Here is a 23334-nt window from a genome sequence, read left to right on the forward strand (position 1 = left end):
TGTTTTCCCTACATTATTTAACCAAGAGGCGCTGCCCTGTAATGTACGGCTAGAAAGGCGGGATGGTTAGAACCCAAATAAAATTTGAGAACTTGGAAGAGTTACGATAGGAAGTTCTAGTCAAAAAAAGGTAATCTTTGTTCAAAAAACTGTATCTTACTTTATATAATCTTAATTACTTGGGTTTTCCAACATTTTAATATAAATAATTTTTTTTAAAGAGAATTACTAAAAGTAATATATACTTGATTTAATCAGAATAGATGATTCTTTTGTATGATATATTTCAAGATTGTGAATAGTACTCCATTAATATATTTCATAAAACATAAAATTATAATATACTCTATAAGTATTCATGTTTAAGGACCTTAAATGATGGTATATTGCTAATTTATGTGTTGTTTAATACAACTTTGTAAAAACTGTTACTAACTGTTACTAATTGAACAAAGATTTAAAATAAAACAAATTTTATGAAATATTTAAAAAATGTGTAAAAAGTTTATTAATTTTTTCCCATGTATAATTGGAAATAGAAATAGAAATGTGAATGGTTATCAGGGTTCGAACGGCTGTCGTCAGTGGCCTCCTGACACTTGCTCCTCTCCAGCCGCCTTGCCGCCCCAATGGCCCCCGATCCTCCCTCAGATGTTTGTCAAAATCAGAATGAATTTGCAGAGCGCTTCCTGGGCGAAAAGCGGCCGGGAGGAGCAGCGGAAGGGGGGCTCGCCGTGCGATCGGTTGCCTCATTTATTTTGGCGAGAAGCAAAGTCTGAAGTGTCGGCCGCTGATAAGCATAAATAATTTGTTTAAAACATTTCATTTTCAGCAATTATATTTTGATAAGGGGAAAAAACAAGGAGGAAAGGAAGCCAAATAAACAAGTGAAGTAATTAAAGACATGGGCGGGTGGGTTGGCGGGGCGGATAACTCATGTCATCTTGAAATGAAAATTGCATTGATCAAAGGTCTCTATATTGTTTTTCGTGTGCTATTCTTATGTAAGTGGGCAATCGATCAATCCAGAGCCTTGTTGCGGCCCTCCCGAGGCTTTGTTATGTCATTGCCCAGAGAGAGGTTCTCCAAGTTCTCCGGGGAAGGGGCGGCGGCGTGCAAGCGGCGGGCAGAAGAATCTCAAAGATGAGGTTGTACTAGGCGGCTTATCAGGGGAAAACAACGACCTCGTCAGGGGTTTCATTATCTCGGAATACATTATTATAAAAGTGCAACAAAATGAAAAATTGGTTTTCCACAGAATCCATTGGATTCGTATACATGCCGTTATTTGTATCTGGAAGATACCAGAGTGCATTTCGCCAGCGAGTAGGAGGGAGCAAGCACATCGGAGCCGTGGAGAGAGCGAGAACGCGGTCTGTGACTAATTTTACAGCCTGCAACAACAACAACAACAACAAAACACCCAGAAAAAAAAACATGAGGACTAACGGGTGCAGCAGGCACAGGGGAAGGGAGAGTGGCATGAGGCGAGGAGAGCCGGAGGATGAGGAGGTAACCACTTGGCCCGAACTGATAACCATGTGCTGGTTGTGTTGGTGTTGTTTACTTACTCCCGTTCGCCGGTTTAGCTCGCGGAGAGAAATCCGCACCCATACCACTGCACCAAAAGAGTATCTGTGTGTGCGGCGGAGTGCCAGCGTGTTCGGTTTGACTGATAGCGGCATTCACGCGATACACATGCTCTTGCTTTTATTTTTATTTTTTTCCATTCGTTTTTGTTTTTGGCTTTTGGCCCGAAGGTGTGTGAGAGTATGTGTGAGAGCGTTCGAGCAGCGGCTGAGCACTCGAGCGGCCGAGTTCGATCATATTTATAAAAGAATCGACCGCCGCCAGTTACTCAAGCAGTCGCAGTCGTTCGCTAGAACGTTCAAAACGCTACACTCGCCGCTTCAGTTTCAAAATTAGTCAGTTCAGTCAGTCAGCCGATCAGCCAGCCAGACAGTCCTACCCAGCCCATCAGATCTCTCTGGATCTCTGGGACCGAAACACGCGTGTCGATAAAAATCCCGAACCCGAAAAAGAGAAAAGTCCAAGTAGCAGGCACATGTTTCATAAAACTTCATAACGGAACCGGAACACGTTGCGCGATATATTCGGAAAATCGTATCCAGAAGTGATATATGTACATATATAACATTTTTCGAGAGACTCTGTAAAGTAAATATACACGTACCGTACCCGCGCCGCACACATGACCACCACATTGACCATGGTGAAGACGGGTGGAAAATACGCCAACGGTAAGTTATAGTTACCAGCTGACCAGGTGATCCCTCCACACAGTGGATCCCCCCAGCCCCTAGTCCGGTCTAGCAAAATCCGTAAAGCACGTGTCTTATGTAAGCGCCACGAGCGTCCGACTTGATCCGAGCTCTGAAAGCCGGAAACCGACTAATTGACTCTCCAGCGTTAGCACGCCAGCGTTAGCACTCCCATATTTCTATCTGAATCTTGATCTCGGCCGCCGCTCCATTTGTAGATACTTTTGTTTTCCATTCGACTGGAAGCGATGCTTCATCGGTTCAGAAATATAATTGCATTCTACGGCCATATATCAGATCAGCCAGAGACTGTAGAATATAGACGACCTCCACTGCATCTGCATCCTTCGGATTCGGTTCGCTCTCCACGGCGAGATACAATTTAATTTTTCCTCAATTTATTTACGTTTTTTTTTTGGTTACGCTGACAAACAAAATAAAATCACATTTTAGCACTTTTCAACGTGATAAAAATAAACAAAAAGGAGGGAATCAAAGCGGAAAGAGCGAGGAAAAGCGTGTGGGGCAGTGATTCTGCGCCAATGAAATGAAAAACTTTAAATAGATCCCGACGTCCCACTTAAGGGGGGGTGGTTGAACGATGATCACTGACTGTTGGTGGCTGGTGGTGGTGGAGGAATGACAATTTAGTCAGCTGATAAGCTAATCCCAAAGACAAATTCGCTGCCGTTAATCACCACGTCCAAGAAGTCAACTATTTACACGTTCTGAATGCATGTGGGTGCCGCTCCTAACATTCGGCAAACAGTGGATAGTGGGTGGTATAATAGAAACAGTATTCCAGGGCTTGCTGTAACGCCCGATTATCTTATCAGAATACAGAATGAGAATAATGACAGAGTGCGGGGACTTCTGTCCGCCGCGCCTGGAGAGCTCCAGCCCCGGGGGAGGCAGTGGCAGGCGGTGTTCCAGTTTTATCGGCAATCGGTTATCAATACGGCACACTTGACTCAGTTTTATTTGTGTGTCCTTCGCTTGTCCCGTTAACGGACAAAAGTACAGTCACCACTCGCAATCGGGATCCGTCCGTCCGTCCAAGCAATCAATCAAAATCTACGAAAATATACTATAAATGGCATCCAATAAACACTCCAAGCTCTGGTTTTATGGCGGCTCATAATTGCTGATTGATTCAGTGCGATCAAGTCGGTGTATTCCGGAGAAAATTAGTTGGCAATCGCCAACGAACGATATTTCGATATTTGGGCGGAGAACACGGGGGAACTCTCTACACGGGTTGCGAGACAAAAAGTTCTATATCTTGGCCATAAATTCACGCTGATACGCTACGCCCGCGGCGAAGGCATTGCGCAAATAAATTTAAAAACGTGTCAGATAAAGCGTTCTCACACGACCACCAGTCATCGCTGGGGACTGGGGGCCACTGAGAGAGTGGGAGCCAGAGGAAATGGTAGTGCCAGTGGATATGGAAGTGGATGTGGAAGTGGGAGAGAGTGAGCTCAAAGTTCGAACCTCGAATGTGGGTTTCGACAAAGCACTTTAATTTAAATTTAAAATTTTAAATGACATTTTCAATCAATGGGGAAAAGTGTGAAATCAAGAAGAATTTCTGTGACTCAGACGTAATATTATTGGACATGCATTTCAGTTATTAAGTATAATTTGAGTATAATTATGGGCTTTAGATCGAAACTCTGGCTTGGGGAGTTCAATAGACCCCAACGCCGTGTAAGGCCGCGTTGCAAGGTTGCCGGCGGTTGGTGTTTGGTGTTTGGTAGTGAGGTGGTGTTGCAATATCCACCGTCCACCTCTGCGCACTCCTATTTATAAAGCCTAAGCCATTTATGGCCAGCCAAAGTCGGGTTTAAAAATAGCCACCAAACGCACGAATAACAAATCCGCAAAAGGCCGCCAGCGGCGAGAAGAGTAATGGGTCCACCACTACCACCACCATTAGCCAGGAAAGAGAGAGCTCATGTCACGTGAGGATCGGCCGAGCGCTGGCGAACAGGTAGTGTGGGCCACGGGAGGTACCTTACACTTTGTGGCCGGTGCATATTGGTGTAGTACAGCACCGTCTTGTCACCGCGGTGTTGCATTTTACACAATTGCAGTTGCAGTGGCCGATGCAGATGCAGATACAGATACAGCACCTGCAGCCGCCACAGATACAGATACAATCAAGTCTCTCGATATTCGCTCGGGCGATGCTGGCATCTCTTTCTCACGCATGTGCGTGAACAAGATTTTGACATAGTCACAGTGTGTTATAAATAAACGCGCCCCACATACTTACATGGCTACCAGTTTGGGCCAAGTCGGATCAGAGAGGGACAGACAGAGAGAGCCGCGAGAGTGCTGATAAGACGGAGCAAGAGAGGGCCGAGAGAGAGTGGCGCATTCCGCCGGCTATGTCTTACCAATTCACCTAACCCGATCTCTTCCATTGCACTTCCAGAGAAATTCTTCGGAGTGCGGCATGTCCAGTGCGTCCTGTGCTTCTTCTGCCTGGCGATGAGCTACGCCTGGCGGGTGAACCTCAGCGTGGCACTGGTGGCCATGGAGGAGCCCCGAACGGACAACAGCACCAACTCATCAACGGAAAGTGGCCAGGATGATTCCGCAAAGGGTCTATTTGACGCAGAGGTACGTAACTTTACTTGGAATCTGCTTGAAACTTGGAGAAATTTTCCAACAAAAAAAAGTTCAAGTAGTGCCTCATCTGCGGTTTTTGGGGTTTCCGAATGAACTTGGGGAAACCGCTAGCTTCAACCAGAAACCTCAAAGCAACAGTTTCATGATGATTCCAGTTATCGAAATGAAAAACAAATATTTACGGATTGTATTCATCCCCACAGGAATACTACAAATTCACCGAATCGCAGAGTTCCTACATGCTGAGCAGCTTCTTCTTCGGCTACATCGTCACCCAGGTGCCCGGAGGATACATCGCCCAGCGCTACGGAGCCAAGATCCTGCTGATGTGGGGACTGGGAATCGCCGCCGTGATGACAATGATCTCGCCGCTGTCCCTGAAACTTGGAGGATGGTTTGCCCTCTGTTGCGTCCGATTCGCCATGGGCCTGAGCCAGGGTGCAGTGCATCCAGCCACTCACTCCCTGCTCTCGAAATGGTCGCCAGCGGAGGAACGAGGAATACTGGGAACCATTTGCTACTCGGGTGCCCAGTTCGGAACTGTGGTAATGCTGGCCACTAGTGGATTCATTGCCGACTCCTTCATGGGCTGGCCGAGCATCTTCTACCTGGGCGGAGCTTGTGGATTCATCTGGATATTGTTCTGGTACTTTTTCTCGGCGAGCACGCCCGAGGAGCACAAAATGATTTCCGAGGGAGAACTGAAGTTCATCACGGAGTCCCGCAGCGACGGAAAGATGCAATCGGCCGAGAAGCTGGCGCCCACTCCCTGGGTGGCCATCTTCAGCTCCATGCCCTTCTTGTCGCTCCTGATAGTCCACTGCACCCACATGTTCGGCTTCTGGTTGCTGCTCACCCAGATCCCCAGCTACATGAAGAACATCTACGACGTGAACATCAAATCGAGTGCTCTGCTGTCGTCTCTGCCCTACATGGTGATGCTGCTCATGAGTTTCTTCTTCGTTTGGCTGTCCAAGGTCCTGCAGCGCAAGGAGGGAGTATCCCTGTCCCTGAACCGCAAACTGTTCAACAGCATTGGCCACTGGATTCCGGTGTTTTCGCTGATTGCCCTGGGCTATGTGCCGCGGGAGGATGCCGCTCTGGCGGTGACTCTTCTCTGCCTGACGGTGGGCATTAGTGCTGCCACCTACCTGGGCTTCCAAGTGAACCACATTGATCTGTCCCCGAACTACGCCGGTACTCTGATGGGTCTCACGAACGGAGCTGCCAATGTGATGAGCGGAATTGCTCCCCTGGCCGTGGGCCAGATTGTCCAGGATAGGGTGAGTGTTACTTATTGAATACCCAAGAGATCGTCCCGCTTATAATCATCCTTCTTATTTTTATCTTTAGTCGAGCGTCAGTGACTGGCGATTGGTGTTCTTCCTGGCCGCCGCTTTCTATTTCGTGGGCAACCTGCTGTTCATCATCTTTGGACGCACGGAAGTCCAGTGGTGGGACTCGCCACGGGATCGGGAAAACCGCGAAGATGCCGAGCAGGGAACACCACTGGCTCCCAATGGTCACAACAAGTAGAAGGGCCTTTGGCCTCCAGGCATCCAAAATCCTGAAGAATCCATCATCGGGGCTGTTGTTTCGTAGTTTCTTAAGATTTAGTTAGTTAGTCACTAGATAAAAGCTGAAAGGTTAAATTTAGTGAGAATCGCGTGCTTCCATTAGCGATATTATACGGTAATTGATTAGTCGTAAGGCAGCGTAAATTATTATTGTTTGCAGTATTTCCATTACATGTACATAAACAAAAAAAATTAAACTTGCAACTCGAGAAAGCGTTCAGTGTAAATAGGCTGCTAAACAACAAACCTCTAGTAATTGTTATGTTTTAGTCTTAAGCTAGGAGCTACGTTAACCAAACTTGTGATGAAAGAAAGTAAACTAAAAAAGGCAAAAAGAAAACAAAATCAAAAATATCAAGACAAGCCATGAATAAAACAGCTCAAATGGCAGCTGAAGTTTAGTCAAACTGTAACAAAATCGTTCTTGTTTTATTTCAATGGAATTTGAATTTGATAAAGTGGCGCGCCTTTTATCGATAGGTATCGAAGTTTTTCTATCGAATTTTATATGGATATATTGATTTTGCTTAGTGACTTGGGGGCTCGACTTCTGGACATTAATATTGATTACATTTTTCTTATCTGTTTTCTGTTAAAAGGAATCTGGAAGTTTGCAAATGAGAAACGATTAAATTATTACTGACTAAACTTTAGCTAAACTTATAAAAACAAACATTAGCTTTGTTAATATTAGCAGAGTCGTTTATGAATTTAGTAATATTTTTAAGCCAAACTACAATGTGTTGGTGTGCAAATTTTCATTGTTTATGTGTTGGTTTTTTTTCAGTGTAAACATTGCGTTCTCTAACAAACTATCGGCGCATCCGATAGTTTCATAGTCGTGGGAGTTATCTCAACTGGTACTATTCCATCAGCTGTGTTATGTTTGGACGCTTGTCGGACTCCTCCACCTCCTTCCCCCGTGAACGCCCACTCCAGTCCGCTACGTGGAAGAGATCGACTTCAACTGCACCTGGAATATGGTGCTGGGATGCCTGCCCTGTTGCAATCGCAATGGCTACCAGCAGATTGGAAACACTGGTGGGTAATCCCGAAGCTACTTTGCCTTGGCAGTGGCCTTGCGTGGTCTTTGTTACCGATTTATGCAAATTGCGTTGCATTTTTTGCAGGCCCTCGCTTTGGAGTGCGTCATCTACAGTGCATCCTGGTTTTCTTTGGACTGGCAGTGGCCTATGCCCTGCGTGTGAATCTCTCAGTGGCCATCGTGGCCATGACAGATCGGAATGCCAGCAATCCTGATTTTCCTGTTAGTATCTTGACATCATTACTTAATCCGATGTAATTGACTTTTGGCATTTGCAGGAGTTTGACTGGAACGAGAGCACAAAGTCGTACCTGCTAAGCAGCTTCTTTTGGGGCTACGTGGTTACCCAGATTCCCGGGGGCTACCTGTCTGCCATTTATGGCGCCAAGTATATGCTCTTTTATGGCATACTAATCTGCTCGTTTCTGGCTCTACTGACACCCTTTTGTGCCATGGCTGGAGGCTGGAAACTGGTGGTAGTGCTCCGTGCCGTTCAGGGTCTCTGCCAAGGCGTCATCTTTCCTTCTACACACACATTCCTCTCAAAGTGGGCTCCAGCGGAGGAGCGTGGTCGTCTCGTGGGCTACAGCTACTCGGGCTCACAGTTTGGCACTGTGGTGATGCTGTCGGTGAGTGGCTATATAGCCTCCTCCTCGCTGGGCTGGCCCAGCACCTTCTACGCGCCTGGTTGCGCAGGCATCCTGTGGGCCTTTGTGTGGTTCTACTACTGTTCAAGCACTCCGGCCCAGCATCCCACCATTACGCCTAGCGAAAGACGCTACATTGAATCATCCGGGCAGGCAAGGAGACCCTCGGATGTGGGACGCGAGGAGCAGCAACCGAGGCCAAAGACACCTTGGTGTCGCATCTTGACGTCAGGCCCGTTCCTGGTCCTCGTATTGGCTCATTGTGCCAATAACTGGGGCTTCTGGACGCTTCTAACAGAAATTCCTACCTTCATGAAGAACGTCCTCGGCATGGATATCAAGAGCAATGGCCCATTGTCGGCGCTGCCCTACTTTGCCATGATTCTGCTGACCTGCGTCTTCATCTGGCTATCGGATGCAATGAAGCGGAGGGGCACTGTGCTCCCTCTGGGATTCTCCCGCAAGTTTTTCAACACGCTGGGAATGTGGTTGCCCATGCTGGCGTTGATCGGCTTGGGCTACATCACCGAGGGCGAAGCCAATGTGCGGCTGGCTATAGGGCTCCTAACCATGGCGGTGGCCACCAATGCGGCCACTTATCTGGGCTTCCATGTCAACCACATCGATCTGGCCCCCAACTTTGCGGGCACTCTGATGGGGATAACCAATTGTGCCGCGAATTTCATGAGCATACTGGCACCCTTGATCGTGGGTCTTATTGTCTGGGATGAGGTAAGCAGACATCCCTAACCCATTTAAATATTTCTTTAATCCTTGCTCTTTGTTCCGACTTCTTCAGACCAATCCGGCTCAATGGCGTATTGTTTTTTTCTTTACCGCCTTTGTCTACTTTATGGGTAATCTGCTTTTTATGCTTCTCGGAAGAACCAGTGTCCAGTCTTGGAATACGCCCGCTGCATCAAGGACCGCTACGTCGGGATCTGCACCAGAAGCGGAGAATGCCGAGGATCGAGAGCCGCTGATGGGTGCCTAGCCCAGAGGCGAATATGTGAAAAGGTTGTTTGATAAATGTGAAACTTTTGTACCTAAAAGACGAAGCACATTCCATGGAATTGATTGATCGCAAATAGCTTCGTAGTGCTATTATTTATGTCTATTATATACCGAATATGTATATCTGTGTACCTATAGTATATTCCAATTATTTATGTACAAATACAGCAAGGCAACTCGTTTTGAGTGTATTTTACGTTTCGTTTTTATTGGTATTTGTATTTGTTAGAACATAGAGATGCACGTATGGTACAAGACTTAAGGCTGGCTATGTGGTATCCTGACATAAGGCTAATTCTAACGCCTATTCACTAAATTCTCTAAACGGAAATATCAAGGTTTATGCCGGGGAAGATCCTTGACAGGATTTCGTTCTCTCTTCACTTAATATTTAGTTATGTTCGTTACATCATACCGGAAGTTCCTGGATAGGATCTTCGATATTTGTCCATCCTATCGAAGAACTTCCACATTCTTAACATATTTGTAGTTAAAGCTAGGTAATTACAAGTGGATACGGCGGATTTGCAGATCCCCACCAGTATCCCCTCTGCCCCTATGTACATGGTGATGCTCTCCGCCATCCTCCAGCGCCGGAGGACTCTGCTCAGTGCAGCTTGTGGTTGGCGGGCAGATCCTCGGAGCGGATGCACCGTCCGCGGTAGCAGATCTCCGTCTCGGAGGTGACTTTGGTCGACGTCGAGGTGGCGTACACCACATGCTCCATCAGATCCTTGTGGAAGCTATCCTTTTTGCTCTCCGCCACGGTCGCCTCCGTGGTGGTGGCGGCCTCCTCTTCCGCTGGCGCCTCAGTAGTCTTCTCCTCCAGCGACGGCGCCGGGCTGGTGCGTCGGATGCTAGTGTACTCCTGCCGGCGCTTGCCCACCGCTGCCAGGGCGGCGGTTACCGCCTCGTCCTCACTCTCCTCGATGGCAAACAGATCATGGAGCTGCTTCTTAACCTCCGAGAAGATGCTGGGCTGGGATTCCAGGTCGTCCACATCAGCGGCCGTATCCATCCGGCGCGTGGCACTCTCCTGGCTCATTGGGAATGTGGAGGTAATGGTGGCCTCTTCAGTGGCACGGGAAGTGGTCACCTCGTACTCCTCTGGAGTGGTGGGCGAGGTCATTGTGGTGGTGATTGCCAGTGTTTCCGTTTGCGCTTCTGTGGCGGGAGTCAAAGGCGTGGTGGTCTTGGGCAGCTCCTCCTTTTCACCGGCTGCCTGGATTGCGTTCAACAACTGGGGACCCAGGTTCTGGGATTCGGCAGTCTCGAAATTCTCCGAGTTATCCGATCCTCCGTTCACGCGCTTCTTGCTCCACTTGCCACGGCGGCTCAGACGACCCAGAGTGGTACTGCTGGGGGAGTCAGTGGACTGTTCCTCAGGAGCCTTTCCCATTACCTCTTCCAGGAGCTCGGCAAAGGACTTCTCGGGTCTGCAAAGAGTTCGAATTTAGCCGGAGTTCCTCATGCGAATAAGACTTTGGACTTACTTGAGATTGGGTGCCTTCAGGGTGGTGCGTTGTACTGAGGAGCCACTTAGGTCAGCTGCCACATTGAACTCGTAGGTCTGCGGCTCACCCGTGGGTCCCACGGTCACAATTTCCGGTTCGTTCTCAAAGTTGTGCGTCTCTGTTTTGGATTTGGGGTTCAGAGGCTTGAAGCTATTGGAGTTGGCATTGCTGTTGGCGGTTTCCGATGATGGCGACCACTGGGACTCCTGGCCCTCCAACTGGAAAGGCTGTTTGTAGCGGCGTCGGTGGGTGATGGGGGAAGACTTCAAGAAGGTCCGGATAAGTTACAGACAATAAGAAATCAATCTCTAGTTTACCTCCTTTTCCTTGTTCTCCTGATTGCTGAAGCGACTCAGCTTGCGAAGATTGGTCTTCTGGGTCACGGGTTCCGATTCCTCTTCAGGGGCCACAGTGGAAGATGAGGCTGGGTGGACAGGACGACGCTGGCGTTGACGTACCTTAACCACTCGGCGGGGTGGCAGACGAGAACGGATCTGTTGGAGAATCAAAATAGTTAGTAATTTATTAGGATAAAGGATATCAATTAACATACCGAAGGCCTCTCCTCCGAAGGCGTGGTGGTGGTCACCGGAGACTCTGTGGTAGTTGTGGTCCTCAACCTCGGATAGTTCCTTCTCACGAACGGCGAACGTCGCGTTGTTGTGGTGGTGGTCTGTGGCGCCTCAGTGGTAGTTGTGGTTGTGGTTGTCGAGGGAGTGGTCGTCGCCAGGGTAGTGAAAATGGGACTGATCTCGTTCCGAACAATAGCCTCTGTGGGGTTCAGGTCCTCTTGGTTGGGGAAGTAGCCCGGTCCGTAGTTGTCCTTGGAGAACTCCTGGTAGTGCTGAGCAATCTGCATGGGTTCCAGAAGATTGGCTGGGAAGCCGCCTTGGTCGACGCTAGGGCCGTCGATGCTGTTGCTTGGGGTGACTGTGTAAACCTGCTGGGACTCTGAGGCAGGTCCTTCGGTGGTGCCCTGGACATCGTAGCTGCTGGGAATGGCCGTTGGGCTGGTGGGTCGCCTCGAGGAGGCCTTGAACACCGGGTAGTTCTGCTTCAGGACATCCCGCTGGTAGTCCAAGTCCTGATCTTCGCTGGGCTTGCCGTTCTTCGAACCCTTCCTGGGCTTGGTCTTTAGGGTCTGGCGCTCCTCCGTGGTGGGCCTGTAGCGGATGCGGTTGGGATTGCGGATCAGAGGGTTCCTGGCGCTGGTGGGACGACGAGTAGGGGTCGCAGCGGACTCCTCTCCTTCGCTAGCAGGGGCGGTGGTTCCTCGGCTGCTGTACGGCCTCCTAATCCTAGTTGGCACCTTGGAGCCACTCGACTCGGTCTCGGAATACGACACGGAAGAGGAAACCTTGGTCACAGCCGGTTTCCTAGTGCGCAGAATTGGCCTTCTGGTGGGTCGTGTCTCCGGTTCCGGATCAGCCAATGGTGTGGTAGTGGCCAGAGCCGGCTGCAGCTTGTCCTTCTCCTGCAGGTTGTTCACCAGTCCGGGAATATCCGGAGTCAGAGGAGGCAGCTCCGAGGGCACATGGTATGGATTGGGTTCATACTCCACGTTGCTATTATCGAGAATTTCGTTCTGAACGTGACTGTAGCTGGGGCGGTGGTTCAGTGGGGCGTCCACATTGTTGTAGCCCACATCCGAGGTGGTCACTGGCACTGCTGCGGGGGTGTAGAGATTCAGCCTCTGCTTGGTCTTGATCCTCTGCGTGGTGGTCGTGGGAATAGGAGCAGCCTCGTAATCCAAGGAGCTGGGAGTATATTCGAATGGTGGGTTAGTGGTGTGAGGCCTCTGACGGAAGGCATCCTGCTGGCGGAAGTACTGTTTCATCCTCAGCTCCTCCTCCGCCGTGGTGCTGGTGGGAGGTCTCGTCGTCAAACGGGGCAGTGGGTCTTGTACAGGCTCCTGGACGTACTGGGGATACAGTTGGCCACTGGAGCCGGGGAACTCTACCTGCGGTCGAGTGCTGTACGTGAACAGGGATTGCGGAGCTGCGGTAGTCGATGTGGTGGACGACGTAGTGGTTGTCGTGGTGGTGGAAGTCGAGGTGCTGCTTGGCTTACTGGTCAGCGACTTGAAGAAGTCATCGCCTCCGATCTGGTTGAGGTTGTCGAACGGGCTCTGGGACTGAGGCTTGGTGGGACTAGGCCTGTAGACGGACGGATCCACCTGTGCGCTCTGGGGCCGCTTCTTCTTGTGCCTCTCCTGCTTGGTGGGGACCTTGGGGGAGCTCACTTCCTGGATGCCGTCCTGGACGTAGTAGTAGCTGAACTTGTTGCCCCTTCCGGGAACGCCACTCTGGGACTGCGTGGTGGTCTCGAAAGGATTCCGGGTGCTGCTTACTGTGGCATATGGACGCTGGGCAGGTCGCTGGGCTGCCAGAGAGGCGCCACTGTCCTTGGCCCTGTTGACTACAATAGAGCCCACATGGGGTTCTGGCAGCAGGATCTTGTTGAAGCCATTCGGAGTACGGTAGCTCAGAGGAGCCACAAAGAAAGACACATCGCTGAGGTCTCGATTCTGGGTCAGCTGCGACAGATAGGGGAGGTCGAACTTGACATAGCCATCGGGAATGGGCATTCCAGCCGGGCCAACGAAGATCTCCGGCGTCTGCTTGGTGGGTGAGTCAATCACGGAGATGCTGTGGGCATTCCTCAGGGCAGCTACCACATCGGAGTGCGAGGGGCGGGAGCTGGACCGGAGCAAGAACATGGCCAGAGGAGGCTGGTGGGCCTTCGGCTTGGGCTTGGCAGTGGTAAACTGCGTCTGTGCCTGGGGCTGTGGCTGTCCGAAGCTCTGGAAGATGCTCTGCGGCTGACTGGTGGTGGTGCTTGGCCTGGTGGTGGTTCCCGTGCTGAAGAAGTCACTGCCAACACTGGGATCCTGTGTGTAGAACTGGTTGATCTGGTAGGGATTCACCGCTGGCAGGCCGGGATTGACGTTGAACTTGTTGACCTCGAAGTTGGAGCTGCCTGAAGATCCCGCTTGTTGGCGTTGCTGGTTGTACAGAGTGTCGTAGGGCACGTAGAGGAGCTGCACATCCTGATCCCTGCTGGAGGAGGGCGCCGACGAAGGAGCTGCCTTGTTCAGGCCGAAGAGCGACTCCGGCTCGGGATCAACGGGAAAGACTTGGGGTGTCACGCTCTGCAGAGAGGGCTGAGTCGGCAAGGGCTTTCCCAGGGTCTTCGGGGGCAGTATATCCTGCACATAGTTCTGCTGGTGCAGAGGCTTGTTTAGAGCCTGGGCCAGGGGCTTCTGCGAGCCCAGGAACTCGGAGCCGAAAGACGGAGCAGATTGCTGCCCGAAGAGCGAGGGAGGACTAAACAGCGAAGAAGGAGCTGGGATTCCGCCAGCTCCGGCTCCGAAGGTGTGCTGGATCTGGTAGCCAGTTTGGAGGGTGGGTGGCGCCTGGGCCTGGCCCTCGTTGTTGCCGTTGTGGAAGGGCATTTCGAACTTGAAGAAGGACTGCGAAGTGGGTTCCTGACCTCCCTTGGACGGCGGTGGCGGAGGTGGTCCCTGTCGCAGAGGCAACGCCTGTCCGGGTCCATTGGGGAACCGCTGGAACTGGAAGGGATAGTCGAATTGGGCGCCACCGGCCTTGGTGAGATCTCCGAACCGGGCACTGGGTGGGAAGGTCTGGGAATAGGTCAGCACTCGTCCATTGCCAGAGCGGTCCTTGCTTCCGTCCAGGGGCTGAGCCAAGGGCACCCAGTCCAGGGAGTCCGTATCGGCGGTGGCCACGCTCTCCAGTTGGCGCGACCACTTGGACGAGGACTCCTGGTTCTGGGCGAGACTGGCTGTGGCCAGGAGGCACAGCCAGGCGGCGGTAAGTTGCATGCCTCGCATTATAGCTGAAGTGCCTGTAATGAAGCAAAAACAGTAAAGTTTATTGGCCTTGTTGCAAGAAATTGAGGAAGCCAGGTGGCCAGGAGTGTCTACACTAAACAAAAACTTTTTATTTTATGGTTTCCCATAAATCCAAATGTAATGCAATTCGCACCCATTTTTCGCAAAGTATTTCCAGCTACAATTAAAAATGCTGCAATAAAAATACTCCCCGTAACAAATGTTTATTATCTTTTTGGCCAATTAAGCTGGAACCAAGATTCAAAGAAAGGTCACCAGAGTTAGCCTTTGTTTTGGCCAAAAAATCAAAAACTGACAGAATGCCAAGAAGTACCTAAACCAGAACACCCAGAAACCGGTACTCGATTGTCAGTTGTAATTATAAGAAAATGCAAATGTTGGGAGTATCTTAGGGTATTTAACTTGGCTTGAATGACTACCAATGAGCGCTTTTGGCCAAGGTCGCTGCTGGCTCTGAATTCAATTCTGAGCCATTTGCATTTTTCATGATCGGCCACGACCGAGGGGCAAGTGAAAGGTTTCTCCCCGTAAATCAACGGATAATTGCCGGGTCTTGGCTTGGCTAGCTGTTTTGGTCTCTGTGGTGGATGATGATTTAGATGGTGGTTGGTGGTTGCTGTTTGTTGGTATCTGGCGGTGTGGCAAGTGTAACTGTAAGTAACTGGTCGGGAGCGGGCCATAACTGCCAGCCAAGTGGCCATAATTGTGCGCTTGTTTTCATTTGGCCAATGCGAGAAATTGCAATACTTAAGGCGAAACCGACTCTGGGAGTGCGGCTTGGTAATGCACCATTGAGTAGCCATGATCCATGAACCACGATCAATGATCGACGACAGATTTCCTCATTGCAGAAACCGTTTTGCATATGTCTGGGCCACTCCACCACTCCCAATTGCATCATCTGCGACTCGGACTCGGACTCCGACTTGTAACTGGTAATCGCAATAATCATCCATTTGGGCCTTATTTTCATTTACTTTTTTCTTTGGAGCAAGTAGCCGCCAGGGGCAGCCAGAAGATTCGCTTTATGAATATGAAAACGAAAGTGAAGCTGGCAAGTGACCAAACCTGAACCTGACCGACCACTGACCAAGCAACTTGCCACTGCAGCCTGCCCCGCCGATCCTCAATCTCCCATCTCCGATCGGAGCACTTTCGTTTTCACTTTTTCACTGAATTAATCGCACATATGCCTGCCTGGTTGCTGCCAGCTTGGCCCCTCCGAACGGATGCCGCATTAAATGGGTTAAACGAAAGCAAAAGTCCGCGAAAAAAATCGTAAAATAATGCGAAATATCGTAACAGCGAAAAACGGAACTTGCAGCGGTGCAACAAGTCGGGAGAGCACTGTCTACAGGTGGCACAGTGAAAGAAGAAAGTTCACTCAGCGGTCTCGCCGTTCAGTGGGCTATTAAAAGTGACACTGAGATAAATTGGGCTATAATTTGTTAAATGGGAGATAATTTGTATTTCTTATATAATGGCAATTCACTTCCAGTTATAAAAAATCGAACTCCAGTCTTTCGGAAGGTATTCCGAATTATTTTTAAAACAATATAAATAATAACTTCTATCTGATAAGGTATAAAAATAATAGGAATGTGGGAAGAATTAATAAGGTATAGATGTCATAATTTAGATATTATCCTCTGTACTATCATAAATAATAATTTCCCAATGTAATTGGAATTTTTGAATTAAAATAAGTCCACGAAGACAGATACTATAGCCAGCTAAACCTTTATGATCCCAAGACTTTTGAATTATAATTCCATCGAATTAGAGGCCATTTTGTACATATCAATCTTGTAGACATAAACTTTTAATTGCCCTACTTTTTTCTCACTGTACAATAAAGAGAGATGGCTAGAAAATAATAGAAATTAGACACACTTGCGGTCAATATTTCGGACCGCCAATCCAAACCAGTTGTCTTTAAAAAACGAAAACCAAAAACCAACAGCACAACCCATTGTCACACCTCAGTGAATAGAGCAAAAAATAAAAAAAAAAAAAAAAACTGAATAGAAATGGAGAAAGAGGTAATGGACATGGCAGTGCACTTGAAATCTCCGGCGATCATTGAAAGTGAAATGTGACAATGCCCTCGGAAGAGTCGGGAAAAGGCGGGAAAAGGTGGCGACTCGAGGGGCGGTGGATGTCTGGGCCAGGTAACAGGCAATTTCCCTTTCATTTCGAAACAAAAACAGAAAGACATGGGCACACACATCTGGCGGAATCGAAGCGGACTTTCCTTGCTGGCGGGGGCGTGTATCTGTGTATCTTACAGATTAATTGCATGGCAGCCTGGGTCGTTGGACGTTGGTCGCTTGTTGGCCAGGCCGAAACCACAGAGTCGGATGTAAACAACAGAGGGCTCAGTCGGCTTACAATTAGCCGCCAGATCTTTGCTGAAATCCATGAAGGGATTATGTTGTCTGGCATTGACATTGTTTCACCGCTTTGCTGATCATTTGGGTGCGAGATTTAATTGGATTACCGGAGTCCACACCCAGGTGCGTACAGGCCACCACACCCACCACGGATTCAGTTCGGTCTTGGGGGCGGCATGGTTACCTCATTGTGCCTCAGACTCACCATAAACAGCGGCAGCAGATGACAGCAGACTGCTAACTCGGAATGGGCCCGAATAGATCGCTGAGGCAACAATACTGCAAAGATACGTGTAGAGAAACAATGTGGCATTAGTTGGCAGCAATTAAAAGGAATGCAAATACTGGGGATTACAAGATCTGGGGCTCTTGAGACGCTGTTTGCTGGCGATGTGGCAATGCCACCTGCAGATACATTTGTATCTCGTTATTTCTAGATCTCCAGCAGCTCTGGCATTAATTGCATCTGGAGGCTGCAATGGCCACGCTCAGCTGGCCAAAACACACCCACTCCCCGCTCACTTTTTGCTGTCAGCGTTTGTTTGTTTTGCCATTTTTGTATCTTTTTTTTTGGTAACGCCTGCGGATCCGTGAGATACTCGTACTTGGGGCTGCAACTGAGTTATTAGAGCGCAGAGCCAGAAAAGAAACCCAAGACCCAGAGCCGTAGGAATGTGCGTGACCCGAACGGATCAATCTGGTGAGTCACTTCACTCACTACTCACTATTGGTAATACATTTCGGCAATCTGGCCAATCCACGCACGACCAATCTATGTCACAGCGTGACACACACGACCCATAAGACACTTGCCCAATTCGCACATTAAATTACACGGTGCGACAGTGAAAAAACACTTGAGAAACGAGATAGTGTAGGTTGTTAATCTGGTCGAAGAGAACTCCAAAATATTTTTTTTATATTTTTGGAACCCTCCAATTTTTATTTATTTAAAAAAAACCGTTTTTCAGGACCTTTTTGCGCTTAAAAATTCCTGAACGCGTTTTTTTCAACCGATTTCAAAATTTTCGGTGTTTTTCAATAGTTAAATGTTGTAGCTTTTGAAAAAAAACTATATCTTCGATTTTGGTGAACAAAAAGGAAACAATTTTTACACCTGAAACTGAAGTTTTCGACTTTTATTCGTGTTTTTCGGATTTTGATGCCAGTTTTTCGGTATAACTTACAAAAATTCGGCCATTTTTGATACATATTAATGTTGCCTCATTCATTTTGAATAAAACGAGACAAATTTCATCAAAAAATTATGAAAATTGGTGAAGTTATAACGCTTTTCCCAAAAAAAGTCAACTCAAACAAACTTCAGTTTCAGGTGTAAAAATTTTGTCCTTTTTGTTCACCAAAATCGAAGATATAGTTTTTTTCAAAAGCTACAACATTTAACTATTGAAAAACACCGAAAATTTTGAAATCGGTTGAAAAAAACGCGTTCAGGAATTTTTAAGCGCAAAAAGGTCCTGAAAAACGGTTTTTTTTAAATAAATAAAAATTGGAGGGTTCCAAAAATATAAAAAAAATATTTTGGAGTTCTCTTCGACCAGATTAACAACCTACACTATCTCGTTTCCCAAGTGTATTTCGTTTTTTTTTTTTGTCGCACAGTGTTATTAACTGATTGTAAGGCCAGAAAGCCAAAAATTGCCTTGCCAACTGCACACACTAATTCAAAAACCATAACTTAAAATTGCTTTGAAAATTTCCAAGAAATTTGTCAATGGTATTGCCACAGAAATTGTGCGTTAGGCATTTATCTTTAAGATATTTTGTTAACAAAGGCGGTAGGTTTGAGTAACAAATAAAATTATATTAAAGAATAGACAGGAATTTGTTTAAACGAACTCCAAGTCCCAGGACTTCACTTTCTTTAGGTATTTGTGGATTTAAAATAACTCTTTCAATGGAAAATTTATTTATTTAACTAATTTAAAGGTAAAAACTTGGTGTAAACATAAATACATTACATACTCGTACACATTTTTTTATATTAAATTGACAGTCATTTCACATAACTTTTTTCTGGTGCAGTCATCTTTGAGTCACAGTTATGGCCAATTAGCGTGACTGGCTAACAACTAAGCCTAGATTGATGACATCCGCAGACAAAAAATAAAAACACAAACACACAGAAAGAAATCAGATACTTTAACTTGAAAAAAAAGACATGATAACGACAGTTAATTGAAAAGCTGAATGAAAATTAAAAGGTTTGAAAAATGAAAACAATTATTTTGATGCAAGTTATTTATGATTTTTTACCCTTGTCTGGATGCCAGTGGGCTGGCTGGCAACGCATAAATTATGCAAACCCATTGAACTCGTCGTCAAATACAAAAGCACTAAAAAATAAAAACGAAAGCGACAATGAAATGCACTCTCGTGCCTCTGCTTCTCTGGGCCTGCCACGGCATTCAAAATTGGCTCGAACTCGCAGTATTCGGTTTCAGATTCAAGGGGCGTTCCTGCCACCATGATGGCCATGGCTTGAAAGCTACCGGAAAGAGTCAACATAACCAGAAGGAAAACAAGACGGAAAATGCCCATTTCTTGTTCGACTAATTCCTCAAATTTTATGCCACAGCGACCCCGAAGAAATGTTCGAAATTATTAAACGAAATGTAAATTTCACGCAACGAAGCTAAAAAACAAAAACTTTCATTTCTCGCTGCTTTCCAAATGAGGTAAGTGGCTGAGATGGTGGAGGTGGTGGTATGGCTATTGGTTTCGGTATTGGTGCCTCACCTGTTCAACAAACCAAGACATGCCCCGGGGCCGTGGCTTGCGCAATCTCAAGAATTTATGCTCGAGCATTTGAAAGCGAAAGCATTTCTCCAAATGCTTCGATTTGGCATGCGGGGGAGCGAAGGTTGCGTAAGCTTTATGTTTCTTTTGTCTTTTGATTACTCGAACTGCCGACAAACAAAAACCGGATGCTCTGGGCCGTTTGACGAACGGAATTCACAGTTAAATTGTTTTAAACATTTAAACGCTTATCGCACAGCTCATCGTAAATCGAAAGGCGACAATAATAATAATAGGAATAATAATAATTATAATAATAATGAGGGAAAATTGCTCAGCTGGGGCTAATTACAAAACTCCTGGGGTTGCCAAATGTTTTTCTTAACTGGCCCAAAACAATGTGACAATTGCAACAGAGCGATACTTAAGCTACTTCGTATACACTCCATATACACTGTATAAAGTATATGAAAAACCATAAACCAGGCTCTGACAAAACAAAGCAGCCGGCGAAGAAGAAAGCAAGAGTTGTCGGCTGAAGACTGAACACCCAAGTGCTTCCAATGCTGTCTTATTCTGGCCCAGAGTCAGAGTCAGCGTCAGAGCCGGAGACAGACGACTTGTGCAAGAGGGTATCCACATAAATGCCCAGATGAACATTAGCAATCAATCCACATCCGTGACCAAGACAAGAGTGTGAGAAAAAATTCAGTAGGCCAAGACACTTCAACTTGTCGGGGTCTAGAAAACTAAAACCAGCAAAAAAGACCTCTCTGAAAATCACCAAACAAAAACAATGGCTAAACGGAGCAAAAAGGCTGAAATTGGTTGCCAGCCAGCCAGCCGGGTGCTGACTAATCAACTGTGTGGGTTTCAAGGGGAGGCTGCCATGAGGGGGCCGAACATGCAACTGCAACTCACGATTTAGAGGCAGCAGACCAGCAATTAAAGACCGGCCTGGAAGGCATTTCAATTGAATTTGTGGCTGAAATGTACTTTGAATCTGATATTGCCGAAGTCTGGCTGGGTAATTATTCACATTTAGAATTCAGTGCGTGTCACAAGTGCTGCGAGATAATTATTCTTTTGAAAGATCGCTGACTCGATTCCAGATCGATTATGCATCTAATCTAAAATATTGATTTTTTTAATGGGCTAATGGGTGCGGGTTTTTGTCTTGTTTATATTATACATTTAATGTAGGACTGTAACAAATGGTTGTCTGGAATTATTATTACCATATTTAAGTGAATAATTTGCCGTGGAGGTTAACTTTTAACACAAATCGATAAACAATATTGATATTCACAAGGAATTGAGGTAATTTTTTCTTGAAATTGTGTCAAGTATTTCATAAAAAATTTATCAATATTGTCATAAACACTGACAAGTTTACATTTCAATTCCAATTTGGGGGTCCAAGCTACTATTCCATAACCTTTTTTCATAAAAAAAACTGCTTTCAAGTTCCCTTAGTTTTTAATAACTCAATTTCACAACTAATTTAGTGTTTAAGCTCCTAGGAAATGTCTTCTTACATTCTGATCGCCATTTCCCCGAACAAGACCAACTAATGAGGCAAGTTTGCGTCTTAAGTCTTTTGTTTTCGTCGGCCGCGCTGAGAAAGTCGTAATCGCCAGCTGAAAAAACTTGACAAATTGAACATTTTGCGGTTGAGTAATTGAAAGCCTCGAAAGACGAGAGACCACACTGGGGCTATATAGGCTTTATGGCTTTACGGCGATACGGTGATACGACGATATGGCTATGAGGCAGGGCACGTGCTGAAATGTTGGAAGCTTCTGCAACTACGCAGAGCCATTGGCACGTTTCACTTTCATTTGAGAAGGAGGAGGAGGAGGATGAGAAGGTGGTGGATGGTGGTTGGCAGTTGGTAGTAAATAAACACATCAGGCGCCACATTAAGACATGACAATAAAGAAAAAGTGAGTCTGAGCGGTATTATATTTTCTTGACACTTTCGCGAGTTTTGTTTTCTCGCTCTCACCCCCTCTTTGCCGATATCTAGCCATCTCTCCCGTTTATTGGCTGGCATTGGCCGACACGGCGGCTACGTGATTTCAGTTTACTGCCAAAGGCTACCAAGTGTATTTATAAATACATATACAGGTCTGGACATTGGCCGGCCGGCGGCCATCGCCTGCGTTTATTGTAATTAGAAAGTATTTAATTTCGAAAACGCTGACCGTTTTTTACATACTTTTCGACAAACAAACGAATAAGTGCAGACATTAGTTCCGTTAAGATCAAAAGCCAGATCGCAGATTGGGCCGAAAGAGCTGGTGTCTGGCCCAGGGCGGATAGCTCCGCGACTTACGTATGTAAATTGGTCCGATAAACAAGATTTTTCTTGTTGGCCGAAACCAACAACCAAAAGTTTCTCCCGGTGAAAATTGGGTTAATGAAGTGCGGAGTGGAAAACCGAGCAAAGAATAGAGATGGACCAGTTTGGTCAGGGGTCTGCCCGTCCAGTGGTCAGTGGCCACTGGCCACCTTAACAAACTAATCTTCGTTTAATGAGGAAGTCTGCCCATAAAGCTTGACTTGGCCCGACTCTCTAGACTCCGGAGGATGGTTAGATGGATGAATGGTCGGTTGGGTTCGCTTGGATAGGTGGTTGGATGGACCACAGCTCTTTGGGCAAACAAATTGCATGCCAGTTAACGGCGAGCAAAAAAACAAAATGAAATTTCCAAATAATTAGAGCATGAAAAAATAAATAGCAACCGCACATTGCCACACACATGCGTTTTTCTTATTTTTGTAGCGAAAAATTTCTATTCGCCTTTTTTGGCAAAAAAAAAAAATACACTCAAACCCCCCACTTACCACTCTCTTCTTTCTCTTTCACTTGGCTTGAATTTGTTTCAGTTAACAGCAATCCAATGCATCAATTTGTTTCTAACTGATTGGGTTTTCTTGTTGTTTTCTTAAAATTTCACATGCAACACAAAAGAGGCAGGAAGCGCTTGCACTTTTTTTTTGGAAACACTGTGCGTATACTCGATTTGTGGGCAGTTAGTTGTAGTTGGCCACAGTCTTGTTGGCCACAATCGAGAGGAAACAGTAAACAGTAAACAGTTAACAGTTAGCCGGAGCTGGAGCTGCGCCGCGTCTGCATCGTTGGCGTGCCGTTAACAGACTGAAGAAATGAAAAGCGTCTCGGCCCAAAGTAAGTAAGAGTGGTTCGCTCGTGGTTTTCTTCCAGACGTCGGCTTCGACGCTGCCGTTGCCGTCGCAGTCGTAGTCGCAGTCGCAGCTAGCCGAGGCAGAGACAGAAGCAGTGCAGTAGACGTCAGCGCCCAAAGCCGAATGTGGCTTAAATATGAACAAAAAAAAAACACAGTTTATTGAAAAGCTTTTGTAACCATTGCAGGCCAACAAATATGTGGTATGGCTTCCAGCCAAAAGATCCTCCATTGATCTCTTACGGCTAATTGAAATTAGCAGACAAAGGAGTGGGTAGAGGGGACCTGGGGGGCCATGTCCCAGCCATGTCCACAAGAATGCACTAAATGCAAATCAACTTGGCCATAAATGCTAACATGTTTTAGCATTAGTTGCGGCTTT

At 47.0% G+C, this 23334-nt stretch overlaps 3 protein-coding genes across 4 annotated transcripts; 2 read left to right on the forward strand and 1 right to left on the reverse strand.

Moving 5' to 3' along the window:
* The first annotated feature begins 1825 nt into the window (after positions 1-1825).
* On the forward strand, positions 1826-6914 carry LOC6496588 (putative inorganic phosphate cotransporter). The gene is made up of 4 exons (XM_001961170.4): positions 1826-2261; positions 4723-4910; positions 5123-6202; positions 6273-6914. Exons 1-4 carry the CDS (start codon positions 2213-2215, stop codon positions 6453-6455), a joined length of 1500 nt encoding a protein of 499 aa, XP_001961206.1. The 5' UTR covers positions 1826-2212; the 3' UTR covers positions 6456-6914.
* Positions 6915-7329: 415 nt separating this feature from the next.
* On the forward strand, positions 7330-9393 carry LOC6496589 (putative inorganic phosphate cotransporter). The gene is made up of 4 exons (XM_001961171.4): positions 7330-7537; positions 7627-7763; positions 7820-8920; positions 8988-9393. The coding sequence occupies exons 1-4, from the start codon at positions 7477-7479 to the stop codon at positions 9180-9182; spliced, it is 1494 nt and encodes a 497-aa protein (XP_001961207.1). The 5' UTR covers positions 7330-7476; the 3' UTR covers positions 9183-9393.
* Positions 9390-22933, reverse strand: LOC6493982 (flocculation protein FLO11). Of its 2 annotated transcripts, XM_044715864.1 has the most exons (6): positions 22594-22933; positions 17189-17262; positions 11270-14583; positions 11034-11210; positions 10696-10979; positions 9390-10638 (listed from the first exon to the last, which is right to left on the reverse strand). In XM_044715864.1, exons 3-6 carry the CDS (start codon positions 14567-14569, stop codon positions 9810-9812), a joined length of 4590 nt encoding a protein of 1529 aa, XP_044571799.1. In that variant the 5' UTR covers positions 14570-14583; positions 17189-17262; positions 22594-22933; the 3' UTR covers positions 9390-9809. The 2 variants fall into 2 exon arrangements, with proteins under 2 accessions (XP_044571799.1, XP_044571800.1); XM_044715865.1 differs by lacking the exon at positions 17189-17262.
* Between the last annotated feature and the right edge of the window lie 401 nt (positions 22934-23334).

Source organism: Drosophila ananassae, chromosome 3L (genome assembly GCF_017639315.1).
Source record: "Drosophila ananassae strain 14024-0371.13 chromosome 3L, ASM1763931v2, whole genome shotgun sequence".
Classification (NCBI taxonomy): Eukaryota; Metazoa; Arthropoda; class Insecta; order Diptera; family Drosophilidae; genus Drosophila; species Drosophila ananassae.

Bases quoted from the DNA above. Each gene is read 5' to 3' on its own strand.
- LOC6496588 (XM_001961170.4), top strand. From the start codon at position 2,213: ATGACCACCACATTGACCATGGTGAAGACGGGTGGAAAATACGCCAAC. The intron at 2,262-4,722 runs GTAAGTTATAGT...TTGCACTTCCAG, and splicing joins GGGTGGAAAATACGCCAACG to AGAAATTCTTCGGAGTGCGG. The intron at 6,203-6,272 runs GTGAGTGTTACT...TTTTATCTTTAG, and splicing joins GCCAGATTGTCCAGGATAGG to TCGAGCGTCAGTGACTGGCG.
- LOC6493982 (XM_044715865.1), bottom strand. From the start codon at position 14,569: ATGCGAGGCATGCAACTTACCGCCGCCTGGCTGTGCCTCCTGGCCACA. The intron at 11,211-11,269 runs GTATGTTAATTG...ATTCTCCAACAG, and splicing joins CTTCGGAGGAGAGGCCTTCG to ATCCGTTCTCGTCTGCCACC. The intron at 10,639-10,695 runs GTAAGTCCAAAG...AACTCTTTGCAG, and splicing joins CTGAAGGCACCCAATCTCAA to ACCCGAGAAGTCCTTTGCCG.
- LOC6496589 (XM_001961171.4), top strand. From the start codon at position 7,477: ATGGTGCTGGGATGCCTGCCCTGTTGCAATCGCAATGGCTACCAGCAG. The intron at 7,538-7,626 runs GTGGGTAATCCC...CATTTTTTGCAG, and splicing joins CCAGCAGATTGGAAACACTG to GCCCTCGCTTTGGAGTGCGT. The intron at 8,921-8,987 runs GTAAGCAGACAT...CGACTTCTTCAG, and splicing joins GTCTTATTGTCTGGGATGAG to ACCAATCCGGCTCAATGGCG.